We start from the raw sequence: 27,048 nt of genomic DNA on the forward strand, positions 1-27,048 counted from the left end.
TCCTTAAAAACGCAGACTTTTGCAAACGCTGGCCAAGTGTACACGGCACAAACGGAGACTTGTACCACTCTGATGACGTCACGGTTGTGCGCTGTCATTTCCAAAACTCAACAACACTGCCTCGCTGCCTTTCAACACTCTATAAGAGGACTTACTGTATCCATCCTTCCATTTCCTATTTTGAACGTAAACATGCTGCTATTTTCAGTCAACATTGACAGAAAAGACGCATCAAAATGAGTTTGGCGACATTCCCGCCTGCTCCAATGCCAGTCAGCTGTTTTGGATAAGATTGCTGTCGGACCTCCACCTGATGGGACAACTTTGACAAGCAAGACTTTTTCCTTGTGTCATAAGAAAGGTGCAACATTATCTCATGTTTTTAATACTTATTTTTAACAACAGATCATGAAGTAACTCGTGTGTTGTTGTTTTTTTTTTAAAATAAAACTTAGTTAAAAGAAGTGAGCGTATAATTACTTTTGGAGCACATTCAACAACACCTCGATGATAATGATGACCGTGATCATTTGGGTCATAATAACCATGACATCTGGAATTTTCATATAAATACATCCCTAACTCCCTCTTAAAGGGGAACTGCCTATCTTTCAAAATCGTTATGTAAGACAAGAACACAGACAACAAAGTCCAGTCACAATAGAGCCAATGGGAGGCTGTCTATTCGGTCCATAAAGCCCTTTAAATAAAAAACGGCAGCAATACGCCATTTACTTTTCGTGACTTGAATATAAACCAAGTATTGGTGATATTGTTATTGTAAGTGCTAACGCAGATGAACTATTTATACCAGAGAGCTAACTAGCTTATGTGGCTATGTTGACATCATCGGCTGGTGAGCTGCCTCGGAGCTGGTGAAGGTTTGTTCTAGATCATAAATAATGCCTCTTACCTTGATAGTAGAAGGATGAGGACATAATCCGACAAGTTGTTCAACTTTGGCATCCAATTTAGACTCGGAATGGCGAGAACGACACGAAAAGACGCTTGGTTCCACCCCCATTTTCTATGTGAGGATTATGAGTCAACTAAACGCTATTATATCAACATTCCATTAGTTGGCATCTCAACTGGTATTATATTTGTTGGCTCTCATGAAGGCTGCAGTGAGCAATAGTAATCCGTGACATTGTCGAATGAAAAAGCGAACGTTATGATACTTTTTTTAAATGAATGTGTCTTCATATAAATGGGAATATATCAGGGGTGGGCAATTAATTTTTACCGGGGGCCGCATGAGCTACCCGAGCACTGCTGGAGGGCCACATCGACAATATTTCAATTAAATTTTGCTCAATATTATTTTTGATATATACCGTAAGATAAATAATAATAATAATAATAATAATAGTAATACTTCAACATAGTGTGTGTAACAGCATTCCATGACTAATATATATACATTAACATTAATAATAAATGACAGTAAAATAAGCACACGTATGACTGAGGAGTCATAGTGTAACTTTGTGTGGTGTTTGAGTTGTCCGACTTTTTGTGTGGCCTTAAACGCACCAGTGGTTTAGTGCTATGCGTGTTGGTGGCAGATGACAAGTTGGTTTTGGCCTGGTTTGTACGGCAGAAAATGACTAGTTTTTCGAGATATAATTGTTTTACTCATGTTTTTGGTGTGGTTATGTCCGAATATAAACAGTTTTGTTCAATAAAGTGATCGATATAATTCCTGTCCTCGAAGCATCTCGATAGACGTTACAATAATTGAACGGTGTTCAATTGAACGGTGTTGACGAACACCGTTAGGGCCGCTTGTTGTCACTGTCACTCAAAGTTGCATTGCAAAATTCCATAGAATAAATATGTTTATTTTGTTTAGAATTCAGATGGTATTTGATTTGGTGCGCGGCATATATACTTGCTGCGCGCAGCGGACGCATGAGCAGTGCGCAATTGCGCAGGCACGCACCTTAGGTCAGGGGACGTTGCTTTGCAGTTCATGTGTTGTTGAAAACACGGCATTCTTCATCAACTTTTCTCTTTTTGGCGTCTCGGGTGTAAACAGTGCATCACTTGTCGCTGCATGTGCACCTTCACTCGCAGGTTACACACGGACACACGCCCATAAATAATACTTTTCAAAATAAAAGCAGCACAGTTGTATTGCGCGCAGGACATAGATGTTTTTTCAACTTTATTTTGTAATTGCAGTTGTTCACATTCACTCACAATCACGCATACGTCCACACGGAAGTAATACAAATAACGATTTTCAAAACAAAAGCAGCACCGTTGTATTGCACACTCGACATAGATAGTTTTTTAAATTTATTTTGTAATTTATAATTGGCCTCACGCGGGCCGGACAGGGACGCACAAAGGGCCGGATGCGGCCCGCGGGCCGCAGAATGCCCAGGTCTGGAATATATGAACATCCTAGCAGTCGGCATCCTAATGACAGCAAACATTGCACAGTAAGTGATCTTTTATTATGTTTGTTGGCTCTCATAAAGTGCATGCTTCAAATGAGCAAAACACGTACATATTAAATGTATTCATGAATGTGCCAGTTACTACATTACATATATATTTACAGCGTGTTTATGAAACGTTGATGGAGGTGTTTGGATATTTTTTAAGCATTTTATAGGCAGATTAAAGCAACTCCCATAGGTTCCATTGTAAGCAGAGTTTTGAGTTAGAATGCAAAAATAATAAAAACATATGTATGTGTGTTTGTCTCACATAAGTATTGTGAAGGATGGGCAAAAAAAAAAAGGTGCAGTTCCCCTTAATAAATGAAGTCAGAAAGAGCATTAATCTTCTTTAAGGAGGAACTGCACTTTTTTGTAATTTGTAATAACAGATGTTATTTATTTATTTTTGCATTCTAAATAAAGTAAAGCGTTTAAAAGGCTGCTTACAACGGAGCCTATGGGAACCACACAATTCCGCCTACAAAGCCATTAAAAAAAACCATCCAAACACAGCTATTGAGGTTTTATATACATGATGTCATCATGGGCATTCAACGGATCGCACTTGGACTGTTTGGTTCGTCTTGAAAGACGTTTTGCCTCTCAACTGAGGAGGCTTCATCAGTTCATGCTCACAGACTTAGATTAGTCAGATCTAGTCTAGCGGCTGGTGCTAATCGATTGAATGCCCTGAGATTACAATGACCTGGATGAATGAGAACATTTATAGACATAAATGATGTAAGTATATGTAATGTAGTAACGGGCACATTTATAATAACATTTAATATTTACGTATTTTGATCATTTTAAGCATACGCTTCATTTAAAAAATGCACCACAACGTTTGCTTTTTTTTTCTTCATCACTGATTATTACTTCCTGCAGACTTAATGAGAGCCAACAAACATAATAAAACATCACTTACAGTGCAATGTCTGCTGTCATTAGGATGCCAACTGCTGGTATGTTCATATATTCCCATTTATATGAAGAATGTCTCCTAATCCTCACGAAGAAACGAGGTGGGGGACAAAGCATTTCTTCTTGTCGTCATCGCCAGTTTCGGGTCCTAAATGGCTGTCAAAGTCTACCAACTTATCGGAATACCTACTCAGACTTCTTCTGTGCAGGTGATATGCATGATTTATGATCTATAATAAACTTATAGGGAACAAGGAAACGAGGAAGCAGTAGACCACTTGAAAATGTAAACTTAGGCACACAAGCTTGTGATCACGGCCAGCGCTTTAAATAGTTTGTCTGCGTTAGCGCTTATAATAACAATATTACTAATACTTGGTTAATATTCAAGTCAAGAATTGTAAATGGAGTATTGTTGGCGCTTTCATAATGGTTATTTATTGGGTTTTATGGGGGAAATAGTGGAGCTACCATTGGCTGCGCTGTAAGTGGACTTTTATTGACGTCTATTTAATATTTACAATGCATTTTAAAAAATCCAACCGTTGTCATGTCTTTCATAATGATTGTGAACGAAATGCAAAATTCGAAAAAGTGCAGTTCCCCTTTAAATGAAAAAAATGTCATGCAGTTTTGATTCCGATTTCAAGATAAGCTGTTAACTTGATCTCTTTAAACATTACTCATTTTGTATCATTTACACATGAATCATTCTCACAATTACTGACAAAAACAGCAGCATTTTAGAGTTGGAAAACACATTTCTAAGTCCAAACCCTAAAGTATGTCAATAATAATTAATAGCTTGATAATTAGCTTGGTAAGGCTACAACATTGAGGGCTTACACTTTGTGCCGTAATGAAACAATACTTCAACTCAAATTCTCAACGGAAAACTACATACACAGGGTCGAGTATTAAAAAGTAAAAACACATTTCTGTATACATAAATTAGAGCTGTCAAACTATTCCGATTTGTAATCAGAATAATCACAGGGTTGCTGTGGATTAATTGTGATTACTCACAATTAAATGTCATTAATTTTTTAAATTATATTAACCATGTTTCATTATGCATGAGCAAAGAGACACAAAAAAAGGGAATATACATGCACTTAAAGGGGACTTATGATGAATTTAATCTTTTCTGACAAATAAATGTTGTTGGATACTCGTGTTAAAGAGCTTCAAATCATAGGGTACATGCATTTAGATTTAGGGCTTTCACACAGTTTTGGACGCCTCTGTTCACAGGTTTTTTTGGGGGGTTTATTGTTTTTAAGAGTGGGGAATGAGTGACGTCACACATTGGCGGACGCACTCATGAAGTCATTATTGGACATTGAGTCGGAAAGCCTCCTCACCCTCTGCGGATCGTACACAGGAAGACTGTTGCTGGTATGTTACTTCTCATTTCATGCCTTCCCGCCTGCTCTATGTCAATAAAATAAATACCATATATTATATATACGTCTGTGTTTATTTACCCACGACATTTGGGCCATAATGAAATTGGATGAGCCGATAAACTCCGAAATAACGAGACAGAGATTTTACGACTTGAGGAAACACAAGAAAAGCTAAGATAAAGTACTATTTTCATCTCATCTTGGCATGCGACATGCAGTAACATAAATGCGGGGAAAAGCAGCTCTGTATTGTTTGAAGAATGTGCAAGTGTACCTAATGATGTGACCAGGTGAATATATGTACTGTTTTGAAATATAGCGGGGATGTTTGTCTTCAAGATATTTTTAACAAGTGTACATTTTCAAAATATGAAATTATAATTTTGGAGAGGGTGGGGCGTGGTTTCACTTGCAATTTGGGAACGCCTCCACAAACGAACATCATGCAAAAGTAGGTTATAAATGTGACTGTAAAGCAAAATTAATGCTAATTCACACCAAAGTATATCCAATGCATATTATCTAGACCACAAGGAAGTGTTTTAAATGTAAATTAAAATCATATAGGTGGCCTTTTGACATATTTATCAAACACATTTAATGTCATATTCATGTTAACAAAAACATTTCTATTTTTCTAAACAAACATTATTCCACATAATGTGGATCCATTACTTTTTTATGTTATTCATTTGGTATTTTAGTGCCTCAGTGAAAAGAAAACTCCTTCCTGCAGAATGTGCGTAATACTTTATGTTGGTCGACTGTTCCGTCATGTTTTTTTGTTCTCAAAATTCCCATCAAAAAGGTCCAACATGCTGTTTAGCGTCTTACATGTTGACTTGTTTGGTTGTGAAGCATGTCACTAGCGGAACAACTGCCCATTTGCGTACATACGACGGTAACAACACTTGGACAAAATGTGTTGCCAAAGACCTTTCAGGAGTTTTGAGTAATTTTTTGCTGTGGATGGATTAATTGCAATACTTTCTTAAATCAGATTAAAAACGATGGTGGATTCATCCACAGTAATGCGTCAATTCTGACAGCCTTAAAAATATTTGTTGCGCACACCTATGTGGTAGTGACAGCCAGCATTTCACGTTTTCAGTTGCAGCTGCAGCTGCATGTGAATGGGAATCATTTAAAAAAAAAAAAAAATCTCTTTTAATTTAAAATGTCCAATGTGATTGTGAATGGTTTGTTTTTATGTTCCCCGTGATTGGCTGGTGACCAGTCAAGAGTGTAACAGTACCAATGGTTGTCACACACACACTAAGTGAGGTGAAATTATTCTCTGCATTGGACCCATCACCCTTGATCACCAGCTTGGAGGTGAGGGGAGCAGTGAGCAGCAGCGGTGGCCACGCCCAGGAATCATTTTTGGTGATTTAACCCCCAATTCCAACCCTTGATGCTGAATGTCAAGCAGGGAGTTAATGGGTCCCATTTTTATAGTCTTTGGTATGACTATCCGCCTCTTGCGCGAAAACAACTGGGGTAGACTCCAGCTCCAACAGAAGCGAAAAGAATTGCAAAATGGCAGGTGTGTATATGTGATGATGCAATGCAAGTAAGTTCAATGCATATTACTTTTTATTTTCAAAATCGTGTTCATTCTGCTTCTACTGCTCCTCATGAGGGAGGGCCTGTGTACTTTTGTAAACACTAATTTGTTCTATTTAGTCTCAGCACCAATCATGGAGTCATTATTGGCTCCCTCACCAAAGCTCATGGTGTTCAGGGTACACCAAGGCCAAGAGTTCAAAATGTGCAAGCTTCATTTCCCCTCAGATCGCTCATATCAAAACAAAGAAACAAAGGAACCGAGTCTTTAAAGCCGTCACAGTTAAACCGATGAGCTTTTTGTGCTTGGCAAACCACCCCGAGTGAGCAAACAAATCACATATACTTCAAGTTGGGTGATTTTCATTATCTCTTGATGTAGTTCTTACAGCTTGTTGGAGGAACCATGTTTGCAGCTGTGTTTTGAAAAGGTGCGGTTTGACACAGGCAGCAGTTGTTATTGAAAGGGCATTCACAGAGGAAAGAGGAAGGTAGAAGAGGTCAAGGGTCATATGGATGATGCCCCCAGTGGGTGTGAAAGGGCCTGATCAGTGTCTGCAAGGTTAGCCTCCACTACTTGCCACACCCACATACCCCCAGAGAGAGGAGTTGGAGGAACACATATTTACCATTAGGGAACAGCTGTGGGGCTGCCTGGGACTGGACACTCCTCTCCCCTGCATGCACACGCACACCCACGCCCACACACACATTGCAAAAACACCACTTTAGTCCTGTGTTACACTTGCACTTTGCAGCATTCTTGTGTTTCATAAATCATCTGAGCTTCACAGCACCAACAAAGAAGTAACATGATGAGGAGGGATTATGTCTCCTGAGCTGTCTATTAATACAAGAGGTGAAAATGACATGACAGAACGACATTAGGCATGTTGCAAATGAAAAAACCCCGCTAAAAAACAGCCTTTTGCCGGCAACGACAGCACACAAAAAAGCTGTGATGTTTCGGCAAATTTTAATAGTAAACATACAGTATTCTTGTTAAGCTAAAAAAAAAAGAAGGTGACATCTCAAGGCAAAAGTGTTACCTCCCAGCATGCATCTCATGCAAATAAATGTTCCACACACTGCAGAAAAAGCGCAGTTTAGTTGTGGTTTGTTTCTGAGGTGCTGGGAAGTGTGAGTACTGAGAGGGTGGACAGACACAGCGAGGGGTGGTTAGTGCTGCAAGCTGAAGAAATGGCGACTCGGGCCTGTGTTTTATGCTCTTTTATAGTCCAAATGATTTGATTTTATTGTAATGCTGTCAACGCTGCCAGCTCCCACAAAAACACCACTTTTAATGGGCTTTTAATTCAATATCTAGGTCCCGCTCCGTCCGTATCCGTGCAAAATTTGCTGCAGGTAAAAATAGAACACTTGTATATTGGCTGTTGAGAGTTCCGGATCATCAGAGCTGGGACGCAGAAGAACACGCAGCGCAGCAGAGCGAGTGGAAGCTACCACATTGACCACAGTGGAAAAAGTATCAACTCCACTGCCGAATAACGCAGCCACAACGCAAGCGCACTCGGCGGAATTTAGGGGTCAGTTGTTCTTATTTGTTGTTTTTAGGATAAAATTGCTGTGATATGAATTGTTTTGAGTTTTCTTCCATAATATTTCGGATGTGAGTCATGACAACCTGCGTATAGAGGCCACTTTTACATAGATTAATTGAAATATTTTGCTTCTGTTTTGTATCTATACGGTGATTGCTTATGTACACTGAAATGTAATGATAGGATATTGTATATAATTATGCTATTTGCTCATCACACTGATTGACTTTTTTATATTTTGTTGTCTAATCATTATTGCTTTTAGGTTGATCATTTTTAACATCCAGGGACATAGGTGTGGCGAAATTATTCTCTGCATTTGACCCATCATCCTTGATCACCCCCTGGGAGGTGAGAGGAGCAGTGAGGTACTTGAACTTGAACTTTAACGAATGTAAAATAGTCTAAGGACTAATGCAGGTGCATTTACAGTATTCATATATATAAATGTACACTGTCCCTGTCAAATAAATGATTAATTAATTACATTTTGCTGTTTTCCCTGAGTAGTCACTATAGACAGGTTTGCTGTGAAATTATATATTTTTAAATCAGATAAATCACACTTTTAAATTTGGATTAATCACAGTAAATTAGAAAGAAAAAGGCCCCAATATTTTAACACAAATGCAATTTCATTGTCAGGATGTCATACTGGAAAAGTGTTATACTTGAAAGCAGTAAAACATTTTGCTCAAAAACCTCAGAATAAACACTGACTGTACTTTAAATAAAACTGTTACCAAGTTTGTGAACACATAAATGTAGTGCATTCAAGTAAAACATAAAAAAATGCTCCTGAAATACACTATTACAATAAAACTGCATTTGTGTCCAAATATTAGGGTTTTTTTAGGTTCATTTAAATGATGCAAGCAAGTAATAATCTGTGATTAATCGTGATTAATCCAAATTTAAAAGTGTAATTATTGGATTAACAAATTATAATCATTTGACAGCACTAATATATTTGCATTATAGTGTAAGTGAAGTCATGGTAGTTTTGGTTAAAAAGTTACTTAAACACTAATGCCCACATATCACGATATTGATCAACCCCACATAGCATGCACGTCCAATAATTGCCTCCACCTTCTCAATATGCAACCTCCGGAATCAAGTACTGTTAGTAGCCAAGGGGAAAAGGGCACATATGCCAGCATGAATGTGAGGACCACCTAAAAGGAGAGCACAATGTGTTTACGTTACGGGCAATACGCGTGAGCTTACATGCACGTGATAAATGCATGCTGGATATGTGCTGCGTGTTTGTGAGGTTATTTGTAGAACTTTCCAATTGTATTTGCTCGTGAGTACGTGTGTGTGTGTATGCGTGTGTATGCGTGTGTGCGTGTGTGTGTGTGTGTGTGTGTGTGTGTGTGTGTGTGTGTGTGTGTGTGTGTGTGCGTGTCCATGCAGCAATGTGTGGCCAACTCTTTAGATGACTGAACTTTTAAGCATGTCTGCATCTGCCTGCTATTTGTGAATGTTTATGATTTGCCAACAGCGTGAACATTTCCACATGATGGGCGCTCCTTTTTGACATCTGAACCTGCATGGTACACAGACATTTAATGAAAAAATAAACCTGCCGATGAATGTTTCAATCAAACATCTGATTGTGGCGTTTGAATGGGAGACTAAGCAAATATTTCATTTGTGTGAGCGTGTGTGTGTGTGTGTGTGTGTGTGTGTGTGTGTGTGTGTGCGAGTGAGAACAGTGCACTTTTTTTTTTTAACACACCCAGCTGACTTTAAAGCACACACACACGATGGCTACAAAAAAGGTTAAGCCATAAAAAATCAGGAACAATTCCATGAAGAATTTTTTTGTTGTTGCATTTTTACAAAATGAATGAAGAAACACCACCAAAGAAAATACGTCAGGAGTTGTATGAGAGCAGCTACAGAATACTGCGACAGTTTACCAGACTAATGACAAAACCAGAGATGTTTAATTAAGTGCTAAAAGACATAAAGTAAGCAGGAACCGTTGCAACAGCTTGCCTCCCACACAACACATCATTTACTATTTTTGACTATGATGACAATGAACACTGCGGAAAAAGCTATTTTTCACTGAGGCTACTGTTGAGTCCAGTTTCTGAATGTTCCCAGTGTGAAACTAATAAAGGATTATTTTACAATTTGTTCATGGTTCAATAAAATTTCAAGAACTATTATTTGAAACATTTGCTATGATTTTAAAAGGCTATATATTTTGTTTTACAAAATTTAAGCCAAAGAGATGTGGTAACTTTATGGTGGAAACACAGCAGCAGTGGAAGCGTTCATCACTCAGTACCTCATCAGGGGTTCATTTGGCAGCTTGTTTGCTTTCCCGAGGTTTTATCAACTAATAGAGTGTCTCGGAGATGGACAGTCTGACGCTTTGGGGGAAATCTGATATTTTAACTGGCTGGCTGCTTCCTACTGGCCCATCAACAGTGTTTAACTTGCTTTACTTTGGGAAAAAAGACTGGCTAAGACATCTAATTTGGTTGCGGTCAACTTTGTGGCATCCCGTTGGTCTCTCAGGGTACAACAATAATGGCCGGTTGGTTGACCAAGCCTTGACATGAGTCTGGCTTGCATGGAACTTGCGGTAGTAAAGAGGATCAGCTTCTTGCCAAAGCAAGCTCTCAAATTTAACACCTAGCAAAACTAAACAATCGTCACAGCAGGCTGCTTGAAAGCTTGAAAGCAAATTCTAGCACTATGCCTGTTCCTCTGACAGCGAAACAATGTCCAACCCAACAAAAACAGAGTTTATGAGCATTGAAAAGTAGTACTTAAGTAGTTTAAATGTTTTCCCATTTCACTCAACGCTTTGGTATAACAATACAAATAAGGGCCATCTTGAGTAATGACCAGCCTCGAAATGACTTGATACTTAATGTCCCATGATTGCCATTGGAATAACCCTGCAAAGACCCGTGCATTGACCACTCTGTATCTGAAGGTCCCATCTGATGGAAAATAACCTTACAAAATGGTTCAATATGCCCTCGGAACTCAATGATTTTTACTCAACTTAAGTCAAGTGAGGCAAACACTGATAAATGCCAGTGGAAGGTTAGGTCAGGTGTGTGAGTGAATCCCCAACGGGCAGCAGCGGAGGAATTGACCCAGAAGTGTATGTCGATCTGCATGGCTGCAGAAAACAGACACGTACTGAAAGAGCTGTCGCACAAAGTACAGCCAAAAGGAGGGGGAAGAGGAAGAGAAGCCAAAGCAGATGCAGGAAGTGAGAGGTTACTGGAGTAGCAGCAGCAAAGGCGAAAGCAGACGGTGGTAGCCTTTTTGTCCTTGTATGTCACACATCACGAGAAAAGGCTCACAACTACTGGGAATGTATTCTAATTTACATTTTCCTCACAATAAACCCGATTGTAACAGAAACTGACTGTTTTATCATTCAAAGCCTATCAGTTGTTGCTCTTGCCAAATGTACAAGTTAGGGTGTTATGACTCACCAACACAAGTCTTGCCATCGGTGTGCAGGACAAACTTCATGTGGCATGAACACTTGGGGCCGTGGTCCGTCTCCTCACAGATGTGCTGGCAACCTCCATTTCCGTAGTTACACGTCACTGGCAAAGAGCACAATATCAACACCAACGTCACATACTATTCCATACGATATACACTAGTTGGGGGTTTCAAAGTGTGAGGCGGCCCTGCCCTGGGAGGTGTACAAGGAGCTTGAGAAAAATAAAGAAACACTCATTTTTCAAACTTGCTATATCAAAGGCAAACTATTTTGAGTACCAAAAGTGATGTGTGGTGAGGTTTCAGGCAAAACTGGACAATCATGCATTACATACTATACAATACCATTTGCACTATATTAATTTATATTATTATGTGTTGTCAACTTTGTACTTTTTTATGTCATTGCCTGAAATAAATAAATAAATGAAATGAAAAAAATAAGGTTAAGGGCTTGTGAAGCACTCCTTGTGACTTTTCTCTGCTGTGTATTGTCTGGTCAGCAGGATTAATTATTATGTCACACACTTACATGAAATATATTTAATGGAAGACGTTACAGAAATCCATGGTGTATGATAAATATTCCTGCAAGCATGACATTGGCGACATGCTGAGAATGACGCACTCCAGTTTGTGAAGGATCGCAGCACTCAGAGGTGAAGTTCTACTCGCCGCTGCCTCACCTCTAATTTCTACCATGTATTTGATCAGGAAATTGACAAATTCAGCCATTTTTTCTGACACAAAACACATTTTTATTACAGAGGACAAATATTAATTGTATGCAATTGTTTTATTTATTCTATGGCTTTATTAAGCTGCGTGGGTTCCCTCCGGGTACTCCGGCTTCCTCCCACCTCCAAAGACATGCACCTGGGAATAGGTTGATTGGCAACACTATATTGGCCCTAGTGTGTGAATGTGAGTGTGAATGTTGTATGTCTATCTGTGTTGGCCCTGTGATGAGGTGGCGACTTGTCCAGGGTGTACCCCGCCTACCGCCTGAATGCAGCTGAGATAGGCTCCAGCACCCCCCGCGACCCCTAAAGGGACAAGCGGTAGAAAATGGATAGATGGAAGGATTATTAGACTTTTTCATTTCACTTTGAGCCTTCCTGACGGCACACCAGTGGTTCCTACAGTGACTGAGCATTTCTACAGTAAATGTGTTTTTAGGGTAGAAGGAGGGGCCCCATGTGTATTATAATATTTGAGGGGGGCCTCCCTGTGTCACACTTTGAAGATCCCTGCTATACTTTTACTTATAAGGTTTTACCAATGCACTCATTATACAGTATGCAGCAGCATCACACCATAAATAACTACATGAGACAACATCACACTATAATCTTCATTGAGTAAATAGTTATAATTAATATATTCTAAATAAATAAGCACCATATATTTTGGTTCAAGTGTACAAAAAGCGTACTCACTTTGTAGACACGAGTTACTCACTTGCTCCCTAAGTAAATTGTAGTTAAAAATAGTTGATTTTGTTGTTGCATGTATGTGTACCTGCTGAAGGAAGCTTTAACCTTGGCACTTTTTACACACCTGTGATGACAGAAGTGCAAAGAGCACCGGGGAGCCGAAGCTTCCACCGCCATCCTGTCTGCACCCGACCATCCCAGCCCCCATTGCCCTTTTCCTGGGCTGTCAGAAAAAAACTATAGAATAACACTTCTTCAATCCTTATCCAAACACAGACAAATCCTCCATCAGCCGAGGCCCCAGCTCTGACAGAATGAGCTTGGTTGCACAGCAACAGGAAGTGTGCGCTGTCCGTCAGAGTGGTCCCCACTTGCCCTAGTTGTGTCAATGATCATCCCCTTATTTAACAACCATGTTTTTCTTGACCGAGATCATTCAGAAGATTGCATTTTGTAGATCTGTTCTAAAGGCATTTGTGGAATTAGAGCAATTACCCATCATCGGCACCACCTTCTCATGTTTAGCCTATACATCCTTTCCCGTCTTTCAAGTGTCCGTGTGTCTTCCAAGGAGGAGAACAATGAGGTAAACCTTACATTTACAGTCCTTCATATTGCGGGTGAGCTGGAATCCAGGTCGGCATTCACAGGAGATGCCACCTTTCTGCGTTTCCCTACAGATGTGTGCACAGCCATGGTTCTTGTCCATGCAGGTGGGTCCGTCCCTCGCGCCTTCGGGTCGCACTGTGAAGAAAACCATAACACGGAGAGAAATGTTACCCCTTTGAAAATTACACCGATTTCACGCTGCTTTACGCAGCTGACAATTTTGTTCTACAACTTACTATTGATCAGAGCTGGTATGAGAGGTAAAATGTTCACATGCCTGTCACGCACCCTAAAATCACATTGTTGCCTACTGTTGGTGACTGACATGCACAGCACCCCTTCGCAAAGATCCAAGCACTTGTTGGAACACGCTCTCTTGTTTCAGGCTATAAAAAGGAGGCTGCCTACGGAAAAAGGATAGAGCTCCTTAGACTTGTAATTTCAATTGAGGTAATCCCCATAGAGAAAACAAAGGAAGTAGCAAAAAAAAAAAACTTGCTAAAAGAGACCAACATTTTATATTTTATCCGTATGTCATCAAGGTTAAAGTGTACTTCAGTGAGATAAAAATGAACTGATGGCACTTCTTTAGTCACAAATTAATTAAACATGGCATGAAAAGAGACTCCATTGTCTCCATGATGTATAAATGCTTGATGAAGGGCCACAGACGACCCCCTCTATGCATCTTGGGACTTTTATGAATTGTAACGTGAGTCGTTCTCTCACTCTTTTGCTGTGCGCCGTAATCAAGACAACATTCTTGGCTGGAGAAGACTGACATACTTGATGTATTCTTTGTGAAACCCTACTGCTGCCACAGATGCGGTGACAAACCCCAGCTCCCTGGCTCATTAAAAACCAAACAGATCAACTCTCCTTCACTTCCTCTCGGGATGCGCAGGGGAGCCAGCGAGCACCAAGATATCTCCATTAATGTCTCATTAAATCTGCTACCGCTCCGAAAGGCACTTGAAGGTCTGACTTCAACAATGAACCACTTTTCCTGTAGTTTTAATAATTTTCACGTGTGCATCGTAACCTTTAAAAGCTTGTATAACCTTGTGAATTCTAACTCCTGAGACACATGCGGGCTTGTCGTACAGTTTATGGCTCTAGGGCTACAGCAGGAGAACAATCTCAGCATGACTGAAATATAGGCGTAATTACTTATTTATAGACTTTAACTCCAGCTAACATAGGTTTTTACTTTGTCTCGAGTCTTTATAGGTTAATTTGAGAACATAGTCCATGGGACCTGTTTATTTCAACTTCCTAATTTATGAATGACATGCTGCTTTTCTTCTCTAATGCTATGATATTTATTGACAGTAACTAACATTGCCATTCTGTAAAATCATTTAACAACTCCCAATTTAATTTGATTAAGATTCTTGAGTAGACAATTTTTGATAAAGATCGACCGATTATCGGCGCCGATTATTTTGACGTTTATTGGTATCGGCCTCTTTATATCAGTATTAGCCTTTTTGGTTTATTTATTTCATCAACTACAACAGAACTACATCAGAAGATACAATATATAGACATATGATACCAGTATTTAGTAGTTTTTTTAAATAACTAATTAGTGAAGTAGTTAGTATTATTCAAACTGCTGTTGTCCTGCATGAGAAAAGTTGCTTTTTTTTTCACTGCTCTACTTCTTCCTACTCCATTTTCGGACGTGCTGTAATGAAACAACTGGAAATATGTGATGCATTACATTGTATCGTATGCATGTTCGAAATAAAGTGAAACTGCACTGAACTGCAGCGCTTAGGCGGTCACGCCATCTCCCCAAACTCTAAATGCCTTTCTCTTCCTTGTGCAGTGTTGGTCGCTTGTAAAAGGTGTATCTCTTCTGCTTAGCTTACAAAACTTCTATTTTTTGCTGTGAAATCTAGTTTTTGTCGTTCTTTCCCGACGTCTTATCTATTCCGTTTTGTTTGTTTTCACTACTGCAACGACCAAGTGTGGGCTCATTAAAGGAGCGCGGCGAGTTTCATGTTACGTGATTCCATCAAATAACAATGCGACAGAGATGGATGGACATGAAGATGACAGAAAAGATATCTCTGCAAGAATTCCAAACTGTGTGGAAATATACCGACAAATGGGATTCTTAATATATCATCAAAAAAAGAAGAGGCAGCATTCGCATACTTTCTGTAACATCCAGGAAGAAATTATGTCAGACAGCTTGAAAAATGTGTCACCTATAAGCTTTGAATTGCGGTTGGGGCCGTTGGCTTGAGGCTCTTTCAATTCGCCTTATTTCAGCGAATCTGTGCCTGTCAATGGAACAAAAGCAGTTCAAAGATGCCAGTTCACTCTCCTGTGTCTGTTATCACAATCAGTAGTCAAAAAAGCTTCAAAATGATCTAAAACCCTAATGCGTCTTTTCTTGTTGACAGTAAGTGACGAAACCAGCGTGTAGGCAATTACCCTTGAAAATTGGGCTTTATCGCAGGTTGTGCTGTATTCTTACATGTTTGGCAAACTTCCCTCTTCAATTTGGTATGAAATTAATATGCAGACTTAAATCATTGCGGTCGCAGATTACGTTTAAAAACGGGTACACTTGAGCACACAGACATTTTGAATGAGACAGCACACCTTAAAATTGTAGCTACAACTAAAGTTAGTGTTGTGATTTAAGATACCAAATTGATTTAGTTAATTTATCTAATTACATTACATAGAGGAACAAGCAGTAGAAAAAGGATGGATGGATATATTTAATATGTATATCACTACACTAACTTCAGTACTGTATAAATGTATATACAGTATATGGTATATGTATTGTTTGTATGTATATAATATTATATTAATATGTATATACGTACACATATCTGTATAGGCTATATCATTTTTTTTTAATGTGTGTCTATATATATATATTGTTACTATGCATGCAGTCTGCCTTTGGCCCCCGCAAGTCAAAAGGTTTAGACACCCCTGTTCTACACCTTTCCTGAGCCCGACCAGGGTTAACTAATCCTAAAGGGGACCTATAATGACTTTAATCTATATTTAAAATACTTCCTCGGGGTCTAAAAAATAAGTATTGGATATGTTTTGGTGCAAATTTTGCGTAAAGTTTGCTCCACAGTCATTGTTCGTTGACGGAGGCGTTCCCAGCTTACAAATTATACCATGTCCCACCCTTCAAAGTATCATATTTTTTTATCTTTTAAAAAATTACACTGTTAAATAAATGTCTTGAAGATGTACATCACGGACAGCACTGTGGAAGAGGGGTTAGTTCTGGTGCTTCACAATAAGAAGGTTTTAGGTTCGATCCCTGGGGTCTTTCTGTGTGGAGTTTGCATGATCTATCCGTGACTGCGTGGGTTCCCTCCGGGTACTCCGGCTTCCTCCCACCTCCAAAGATATGCACCTGGGGATAGGTTGATTGGCAACACTAAATTGGCCCTAGTGTGTGAATGTTGTCTGTCTATCTGTGTTGGCTCTGTGATGAGGGGCCGACTTGTCCAGGGTGTACGCCGCCTTCCAGTCGAATGCAGCTGGGATACGCTCCAGCCACCCCCGCGACCCCGAGAGGGACAAGCAGTAGAAAATGGATGGATGGACATACATCACAGTTTCATCACAGCCTGTGATGTCACTACGTAGACAGACTGCAAAATCCCGCAAACAGAGGCATCCAAAACTGCGTGCAAACTGACGCCAAAGTGCATGAACCTAAAGATTTGATAATTTGATGACTATTCAACACGAGTATCCACGAGTATGTATAAGTCCGAAATAATGAAAAACATGATAGGTCCCCTTTAACTGTATCGTTTTGTACAGAATGTAACTGGACTGCTTAGTGGAAACATGGCTTTTGACAGAGAACAACTTTATATATATATATTCAATAAAACATCTTGTTTTATATGTGTCAAGAACAGTTGGAAGGTTATTAATATTTTTAGGCTATGTATGGCCACACCAACATGAATATTTTCATAAAACGACACCTCCAGTGTTAAAATAATCTCCATCAACCTAAGAGTTGTTTCAAAACAATGTATGTCCACACAAAAACCCTTTCCCAAGCTACAATGTACATTTTGTCCAATCACACACCCAAAAAATGCTACTCTTGATCATCCATCTATCCATTTTCTACCGCTTGTCCCTTTCGGGGTGGCAGGGGGTGCTGTAGCCTCTCCCAGCTGCATTCGGGCAGAAGGCGTGGTACACCCTGGACACTAGGGCCAATTTAGTGTCGCCAATCAACCTATCCCCAGGTGCATGTCTTTGGAGGCAATATAGCGGTATATTAGATGTGCAATAACGAGTATATTCAACGTCAATGCACACTTACATGAGCCCAGCAAACATCATGAATGGTTTTTTTGTTAATCGCCTGTGCTTGTCTGAAATGAAACAACACACAATAGTACATCACTTCTTCTGTTGTTAAATAGGGTTTAAGAAAAAAGATAATGTTGCACATTTTACAGAATGTCTGTTTTTGTGTGGACATGATCTTAGTCTTGATCCTATAGTTCTTTATAGACTGACAATAAGGGCAGCTACAAATGCCACCATGAATGAGCATCATGGCAACAGGGTTTAAATAGTGTCTTCTTAGGTCTACGATGAGAAACATACGAGAGAAAACAAATGACAAATCTAAGAATGTAATATAGGTTAGAATTTCCATCCAAGTAACCCCGGTGGACTGAAAATAACTTACTGAGGTCATCATGCATCCCAAATTCTCAATGCCCCTTCATCATTTTTACACAACCTTGCTACACGAATGCTACAGACCTATCCCTAAATAGCATGCCAGTGTGGGGCCAGTACCCAGGCTTTAATCTCTCTGAGGACCAATAAAAGTCACTGTGTTGACACAACAGACCTATTCTCCCGGGCCAAACCCAGTGATCATCTACACTGTGCAGTTCTCTCCAGCTATTTTATCATTACTGAATGATGGAACGCAGAAATAAAAATGTCTAACATGAATGTGGATGGGAAAGTGAGAGAGAAAAATAACTCAAGATACGGAGAACAATTCACTTCAACAATAATATTGGCTATCAAAACACACGCCTGTATGTAGAAGCTAACACAACTCACAGACTTCTTAGACATGGAGTCCAACATGTTAGAATTGAGGAGGAACAAGTACCTAAAGGAGCAGAGATGACATTTAAACAACGCACATAAATAACTGCGAACACTGCAACTAAGTGTTCCCTCATTAACATCTTTATTCCCAGGCCAGGCCATGACCTCTGAACCCAAAGCACTGCTCAAAGCCAATGAATTCCTTCTGTGTAGCTAATGGCATGACTCCTCGATCTTGGTAGAAATGTTCTCCCCTCTGATAAGGACAACGATACCACTCTCGCGTCAAACTAGCACAACTGCATCCAAAAGTAACACATTTTTGTATGTGTGGCGCCACAGCAAATCAATTATATGGTGATAAGTTATATGCTGCTTGTTTGGAAAGCACAGCCTGTGAGACTTCCCTAACGATCTTTTCCATGCTCCTGCGCTTGCACAGACTAAACCAATAACATATAAATGGAGCAGTCGTGGTCGAATGGTTAGGCAGTGCTGCCAGTGACTTAAAGGCTGCAGGCTGGATTCAATTGATTGACCTTGAGCTACTGTGCTGCATGGGTTATAAGCAATATATTATGCAAACATTTTGTCATTATATTAAAAGCATATTGATCTTAATACATAGTGGTACACACAGTTACCCGCATCAAAAAAGCTTAATTATCCAATCAAACTTGTGTCATTCACCATACGCAACATTTATCTCAGCATCCAGCTTGTTCTCAAGCTTTTTCTTCTAATAAACACACATATTTGAAAAACACTCATAGTAACTGCCTTTCAAGAGCTAGTTGTTTCAGGCCAATAATATAGCAACATGTTTCTTGCCCGAAATCTAATTAACTATGGTGGTAATTAAAAAACAAACAATCCAGAGGGATATGAATATAAAACATTGGCAAGAAAGTGAGTGTTGAATTCTTCTTTTCTTTTTCTGTCTCACTTGACCATGAGTGATGATCCAGGTCAGCTAAAGAAGACTACCGGTAGAAACAATTCCATGCAGCTGCCTTTCTCCACAAGAGTGGGCCAGAAAAACAAAACAGTTTTTAAAGATTTACTGAAGGAGGCAACTCTTGAGGGCTTATTGTGTGAAGGGATTGACTGCTAAATATATCAATATCCAAAGCAGTTTCTCAAGATGTGTGGTTTGTGAGCAACGTGTTGGTAAACAATAACAGGTTTTATTTATAATAGAATAATCATCATACGAGGAGTATGACTAAGAAAATCAAAGTTCCATCTCCAGGTGATCTCGGAACAAAAGATCGAAAGAAGCCATAGGTTTTTGAACGCTTCATTGCAGGCTTTGGTAAAAGCTAAGAAGCATGTAGTAGAGAGGCTGAAACAATAAGGCTGAAGTAGTGCAAAGCATGCCAAGAGTTTATAGTCTGCTCTGAGTGGTTGGAGTACTGAAAAGAGGGCTCATGGGCCACATTGAGCTGCTGTCATATGTCTGAGAGGAGAGACGGTCTTTCGACTAGGACATTAAGCAGCTAGGAAGTGCTGGTTGGTTAGGAACTGAAAAGAAGAGGCCTAAGCATGGAACCGCTACACTATTAAAGCAGCATTCCTTGCTCTTAGATAATGGACCCTTAAAAGTTTTAATAGGGGGATAAAAATGTCAGCGTATGGAAAGGAGAATGGGAAAGGAGCTGAACCGGATTTGGTCCGGCTGAGAGCGACACAGATGGTCACACTGAGTGACCAACTAGCCAGTGGGTCAGAAATCATCCATGAGCTACTGTTGACTATGCTGTGTGAGCGCTTCTAAAAGTTGTGTTTAAGATGGTGGTGTAACTCCTTTTTTTAGAGGTAACAGAAAGCAATAGGCTGGATATAAGTCGCTCCTAAATTTGAAAGGAGTTCTATTATGCAAAACCAACTTGTCTTACCCGTTGACACCTGTTTTTGTGTATCTGGGATTTCCATAAGTCCTGAAAATGTGAAATCAAACCATAGAGGCATGGCAGAGATTTTTACAAAACAATCTTGCTTTCTTGAGACTTGAGATATTTGAGACTTAAATGGCGTATTTTACCTTCGTTACGTAAGCAGATATCTCCATATATGCCGCAGGTTTACCCAAAGAGCTTTGCGTGAATCCATCCTTTTTATTTAGTTTTACTTCAAAGTTGTAGTCAATAAGTCTAGGACAGGGGTCGGCAACCCAAAATGTTGAAAGAGCCATATTGGACCAAAAATACAAAAAAAATCTGTCTGGAGCCGCAAAAAATTAAAAGCCATATTACATAGCTGAGATAGGCTCCAGCGCCCCCCGCGACCCCGAAGGGAATAAGCGGTAGGAAATGGATGGATGGATGGATTACATACAGATAGTGTGTCATGAGATATAAATTGAATTAAGAGGACTTAAAGGAAACTAAATGAGCTCAAATATACCTACAAATGAGGCATAATGATGCAATATGTACATATAGGTAGCCTAAATAGCATGTTAGCATCGATTAGCTTGCAGTCATGCAGTGACCAAATATGTCTGATTAGCACTCCACACAAGTCAATAACATCAACAAAACTCACCTTTGTGCATTCATGCACAACGTTAAAGTTTGGTGGACAAAATGAGACAGAAAAAGAAGTGCCATAAAACACGTCTTAGAAAGTCGGAGAAAGTTATACGTGTAAACAAACTACGGTGAGTTCAAGGACCGCCAAAATTAGTAGGACAAAACGGCGCTCGCCAAATACTCAAATCAGTGAAGCATGTTTAGTACAAACGGTGTGATTTATAACAATTAGGGAGGTTTGTGTCATGTTTGTCCTCCTACAGAAACCATATTAACACCAAAAATATATATTTTTCCCCTCATCTTTTTCCATTTTTCATACATTTTTGAAAAAGCTCCAGAGAGCCACTAGGGCGGCGCTAAAGAGCCGCATGCGGCTCTAGAGCCGCGGGTTGCCGACCCCCGGTCTAGGAGGACTTCGGCACTTTATTTTTTTAAATATTTGTATTTATTTATTATGGGACAGCATGGCTCAGTTAGTACAGCGGCTATGCTAACAACTTGAGTTCCAGGTTTCCGTTCCAGCTTCCGCCATCCTAGTCACTGTCATTTAGTCCTTGGGCAAGACACGTTACCCTTGACATCACTGATTTAAACGTAGCTTAAATGTAGATAATGGGTTTTTACGATGTAAAGCGCTTTGAGTCTCTAGAGAAAAAAAGCGCTACATAAATATAATTCACTTCATTTCACTTTTAACATGTCCTGTCCAGCCACTGAAGTACATCATATTGTTGATGTAGATGCCCATATCGGCTGTACAGAATTGCTTTACAAAAGAGAAGTGTGGGATACTTCTCTTTTTGCCTTATTTGTATTTGAGTTTATGAAATGTATTTATTTAGTGTTTGGCGCAATTGAACAGGAGCAGGAGGGGATAGAAAGAAGATTAAAAAAAAGAAAACAGGGAGGAATTGTGGGGACGAGATTAGCTACTTTTTGAAGGAGTAGCTTTTCCTGTAGCTTAGCTACTTTTAGACCCATGTAGCTTGTAGCTTACATCAAAGCTACAAGCTACAAAGAGAGAAAATGGACTGTGAATACAATAACCTGTATGAATGAACATATCCATACATGTCGTAGATGTCGTTGTGGTTTGTGCAGCCCTTTGAGACGTTTGTGATTTAGGGCTGAATAAATACATTGATTGATAAAGACAAAATCCATGAAAATTGGTTGGTGTTCACTTGATGAGTCACAATTGGCTAAGGTTAGGGCGAAACATTACAGACTGGCCGATCAGAGGCAAGATAAGGCGGGTCATCGACACCTGGAAGCAAAATCATCACAGACACGCACTCATGTCCCATGACGACGAGGGAGTCAGAGACACAGGGACGCTTCAAAAAAAGGGATTCTCTGCCGCAGATTAGATTTTTTCTTTGGTGATGAAGACGACGTCCAAGAAACCCACAATAATGCGTGTCCTTGGCCATATTTAGACAAATGTATGCATTTAGAGAAAACAATGCCCAAAACCTTAGTTTTTAATTGTTTAAACCAAACCATAAGATACAACAAAACTGCTCTCTTCATCTAAGACTTCCCTTACAAATTTAGAAACACACATTAAGGTGAGTTGAGTTCATGAAATGTTTTACTGCACATAACCATTACCAATTGTTCCCAAACAACACACAAGTCATTGTTTTATTGGTCAAGATATAGATAGATGCTGTTTTTTGACAGTAGGCAGAGAAAATGAATAACATTGTAAGGGTGGGCCAAAGAAAAGGCAAACACAAGTATAACACATTTACCAATTTAAAATAAATACATACTGTGGGGTGCAGGGACTTCTAGAGGTAGTTGTGTCCCCAGATAAATGTTAGTAGTTCATAGTAATGGACAATTATTGGGTCCATTTGTACACTCTCAGTTACATTAACATTGATATTATACATGTAGGCCCATAAATAGAAATACCGTTAAATGTAGCTTTGATTTAGCAAGCTACTTTTGCCATGTAGCTTGTAGTGTAGCTTGCTACAATTCACCGGAAACCAAAAATAAAAACAAAGAACTACTTATTGAAATAGATAGTAATAACACAGAAATGACAGTGATCATTATTGCACTACAAAAGACAAGCGGTAGAAAATGGATGGATGGATGGAAATGGAGCAATAGAAACACCAATAGAAATAACTCTAATGATAATAAATAATAAGAGTTACCTCTATTATCAACATTACAATCGCTTCAAAAGCAACAACTTGAATTACAAAAGAACAGACAACATATGGGGGCGGGGAAGAGGAGCGGACACTATTAACTTTGGTAAAAATAGTACCGGTACAAAAATGTATAAATTAAGGGGAACACAAAAAATCTTATGGTACATTAAACATATGTTTCTTTTTGCAATTTTGTGTTTGAATACGATAGTGAACGTACTAGACAACTTGTCTTTTAGTAGTAAGTAAACAAACAAAGGCTTCTAATTTAGCTGCTGACATATGCAGTAACATATTGTCTCATTTTCCATTCTATTATTTTGTCAAAATTATAAGGGACAAGTGGTAGAAAATGAATTATTAATCTACTTGTTCATTTACTGTTAATATCTGCTTACTTTCTCTTTTAACATATTCTATCTACACTTCTGTTAAAATGTAATAATTACTTATTTTTCTGTTGTTTGATACTTTACATTAGCCACAAATTTGGCTAGCAATCCGATACCAAGTAGTTACAGGATCATACAATGGCCATAATTTAAGTCTTCATGTGTCCAGGGACATATTTCCTGAGTTTATAAACATAATATAATTTTTTTTAAAGGAAAAAAGATTTAGTGATGCTAAAAAAAATATTGATGTAATCATAGTAGTATCGACGAAATATGCTCTTGTACTTGGTATCATTACAGCGGATGTCAGGTGTATTTCCATCCATGGCGTTTGGGTGCGCAAAACCACACCAAGCAACACGGCACACTAAAGCGCCACGATAGACCGCATGCGGGAACCAGACTCAGCAGGCCCTCACTGAGACAGGCATCCGGAAGGGGTGGGCAGCGGGACCCAAGGGACCTTGACACGCAGCCAGGGACCCCGGCCCCTGTGGGGCAAGCCAACTACAGGGGCAACACCAGTCCGCAAAGCACAAAAGGGACCGACGGGACCCAGAAAATCCGGACATGCAGCCCGGCCACGGCAGCCCGGGACACCAACCCCTGCAGGGTTGCGGGGCAAGAAGGCTCCGAGGGCAAAGCCCCACAAGCCAACCCACACAACAATAATAGAAGCCGGCAAGTCCAACAACTCCGACTACAATAGCGGCCACCCCCTCGCACCGGACTCAGCAGCCACAGGTGTCCGCACCACAAACAAACGGTAGCAAGGACAACCGCTGCAAAGCCCCAGAAGGCCAGCAGCACCGCACCACATCAAAGTGACCAAAAAGACGTGACCAACAACCACATGCCAACAAAACCATGTAGCTCAAGTAGGGCCAGTCCACTAGCCAGCCCAAACATCAACATGCAAACAAGAGACATCCAAACTTGCACAAACACACCATCGCTTACACGACCGGGCAACAGTACCCACATCAAACAAAAAGGCCATACCATGTTATCAATACAAACCCCACAGAGCAAAGCTGAAACAGACGGACACAGACACCCCCCAACAGGAAACACACCCTCGCAACGCCACACAAACGAAACAACCAACCACCCAATCCACATCCATCCAAAAAATAACACTCCAAAACATCACAAACCAAAACGGAAGAAGCCAAACACATCCAAGCACACAAACAAAAACACCAAGGCCCCCATGAAGCAAGAAACAACACCCGATGTCCGCTCCGCCAAGAAAGCTCACTGCGGGGTCACTCAACCCAGTCACCAAAAAAAAAAGACCCCAATGCATGCACAACCACCCCCCAAGTACACCAAACATAACCACAACAACAAAGACAACCAACAACTCCATCCAGCCATTCCACCCATCGCCCGGGCCTCGTATACCTGAATTTCACCCCCCCGCCCCAACAGAGACAGAACCCACCTCACCGCCCCCCGTCTGGATCTCATCCAGGCGCCTCTAGGAAATGAATTAGTTGCCCAGGGAGATCGGAATTATGTCAGTTGTTGTTTTGATTCCGTAGACATGCTTTCCAAAACTATATAATCTAATAAAATATTTTTGTAAAGGTTTATACATAAATTATTTTTTGATTTCCAATTCATAAGAATAGTTTTCTTGGCGATACCTCATACAATGATAAGGAGGTATGTTATTTTGTATCAAAGTCAGTTGGGGAGCGCTCATCTAACAGGCAGAGTAAGGAGGAGGTAGAAATAAGAATCTCTAAGGCTAGTGACAGGTTACCGCACACTCCGCACCAGAAGTTATTAACTGGAACACAGGACCACATAGAGTGTAAGTAGTTATTTATCGTATTATCTGAACAGTGTACACACATCTTAGTCAGCTAAACCAATTTTAAACATCCTTTGACCGGTGTAATATAAAGCATTTTGAACTGAATTAGTCGTAAATTAGGATTCTTATTTAGACAAGTAGTATTGATAAATAAATAAATGATAAATGGGTTATACTTGTATAGCGCTTTTCTACCTTCAAGGTACTCAAAGCGCTTTGACACTATTTCCACATTCACACACACATTCACACACTGATGGCGGGAGCTGCCATGCAAGGCGCTAACCAGCAGCCATCAGGAGCAAGGGTGAAGTGTCTTGCCCAAGGACACAACGGACGTGACTAGGATGGTAGAAGGTGGGGATTGAACCCCAGGAACCAGCAACCCTCCGATTGCTGGCATGGCCACTCTACCAACTTCGCCACGCCGCCCCCCAATTGAGGCATATTTGTTTCCAGAATTCTTTGTCACAGCTTGTGGATACATCTGAATTACATTTGGAAGTTGGGATACCTATTGTGTTATCTTTTTTTGATTGTAAACCATATAATTTGGATAAAGCTTTTGGGTGCAGATATTTTGAAGAATACTGATTACAAATGTGATTTGTATATATTCTGGGATTTTTTGTGGATTTATTGCATACTGTGTTATAAGGTCTTTATAATAGATAACACTTTTTTTCAATTGATGATATCTTCAAGGTATCTGACTCCCTAATCATGCCATGTTGGAAAGTTCAATGGTTTCTTGTTAAGCAGAAAATCAGGATTATTCCAAATAGGCGTACATTGGCAGGGAGTGAAAGGGGAGCCACTTTTTTTTTTTAAATTCCCACCAAGCTGTTAAGATAATGCGTAAAATTATACGTTTAAATCAGTTGTGTTTTCAAAGAATTTGGCTAAATAAGGGCAAATTAGAAATTGAGATTTTCTGGCTGAATTATTGTTCAATATCTACCCATAAATTATTTAATAAATTGGGATTGATCCACTTTAATATGTATTGTAGTTTATTTGAAAGGAAGTAATGGGAACAAGAGTTCTAAACCCCCAAATGTTTTTTTGTGTTTTAAGGCTTATTCACGCAGGTTTAGTTTTCCAAAGAAATGTATTGATGCGTGAATCTAGTGATTTAAACCAAATTTGAGAAGGTTCGGTGAGAATCACTAAAAAAAGATAATTAGCCCTCGGCAAGACCATTATATATATATATATATATATATATATATATATATATATATATATATATATATATATATATATATATATATATATATATATATATATATATATATATATATATATATATATATATATATTTATATACATATATATATATATATATATATATATATATATATATATATATATATATATATATATATATATATTAGGGCTGTCAAACGAGTAAAATGTTTAATTGTGATTAACTGCATTTTGTTCATAGTTATCTCAAAATTATTTGGGATTAATCGCAGATATACATAATTTTTCATCATTAATAAGTGTACCCTACACAGATGATTTTACATTTTTAACACTATGAACGGACAATTATTTTGCTTT

At 39.4% G+C, this 27,048-nt stretch overlaps 1 protein-coding gene across 4 annotated transcripts in view; it reads right to left on the reverse strand.

The window, feature by feature from the left end:
- The window catches only part of scube3 (signal peptide, CUB domain, EGF-like 3), a 233,014-nt gene that overhangs the window by 50,453 nt on the left and 155,513 nt on the right, over positions 1–27,048 (reverse strand). For 2 of the 4 annotated variants that reach the window (XM_062053221.1, XM_062053220.1), the window contains exons 5-7: positions 13,440–13,586; positions 11,390–11,507; positions 6,982–7,052 (exon numbers count right to left, since the gene is read on the reverse strand). In XM_062053221.1, coding sequence (XP_061909205.1) covers positions 6,982–7,052; positions 11,390–11,507; positions 13,440–13,586 — 336 coding nt within the window. The remainder of the gene's footprint in view (positions 1–6,981; positions 7,053–11,389; positions 11,508–13,439; positions 13,587–27,048) is intronic. The other 2 variants (XM_062053222.1, XM_062053223.1) reach the window with 2 other exon arrangements.

The sequence above is a fragment of the Entelurus aequoreus genome, linkage group LG07, assembly GCF_033978785.1.
Source record: "Entelurus aequoreus isolate RoL-2023_Sb linkage group LG07, RoL_Eaeq_v1.1, whole genome shotgun sequence".
NCBI lineage: Eukaryota > Metazoa > Chordata > Actinopteri > Syngnathiformes > Syngnathidae > Entelurus > Entelurus aequoreus.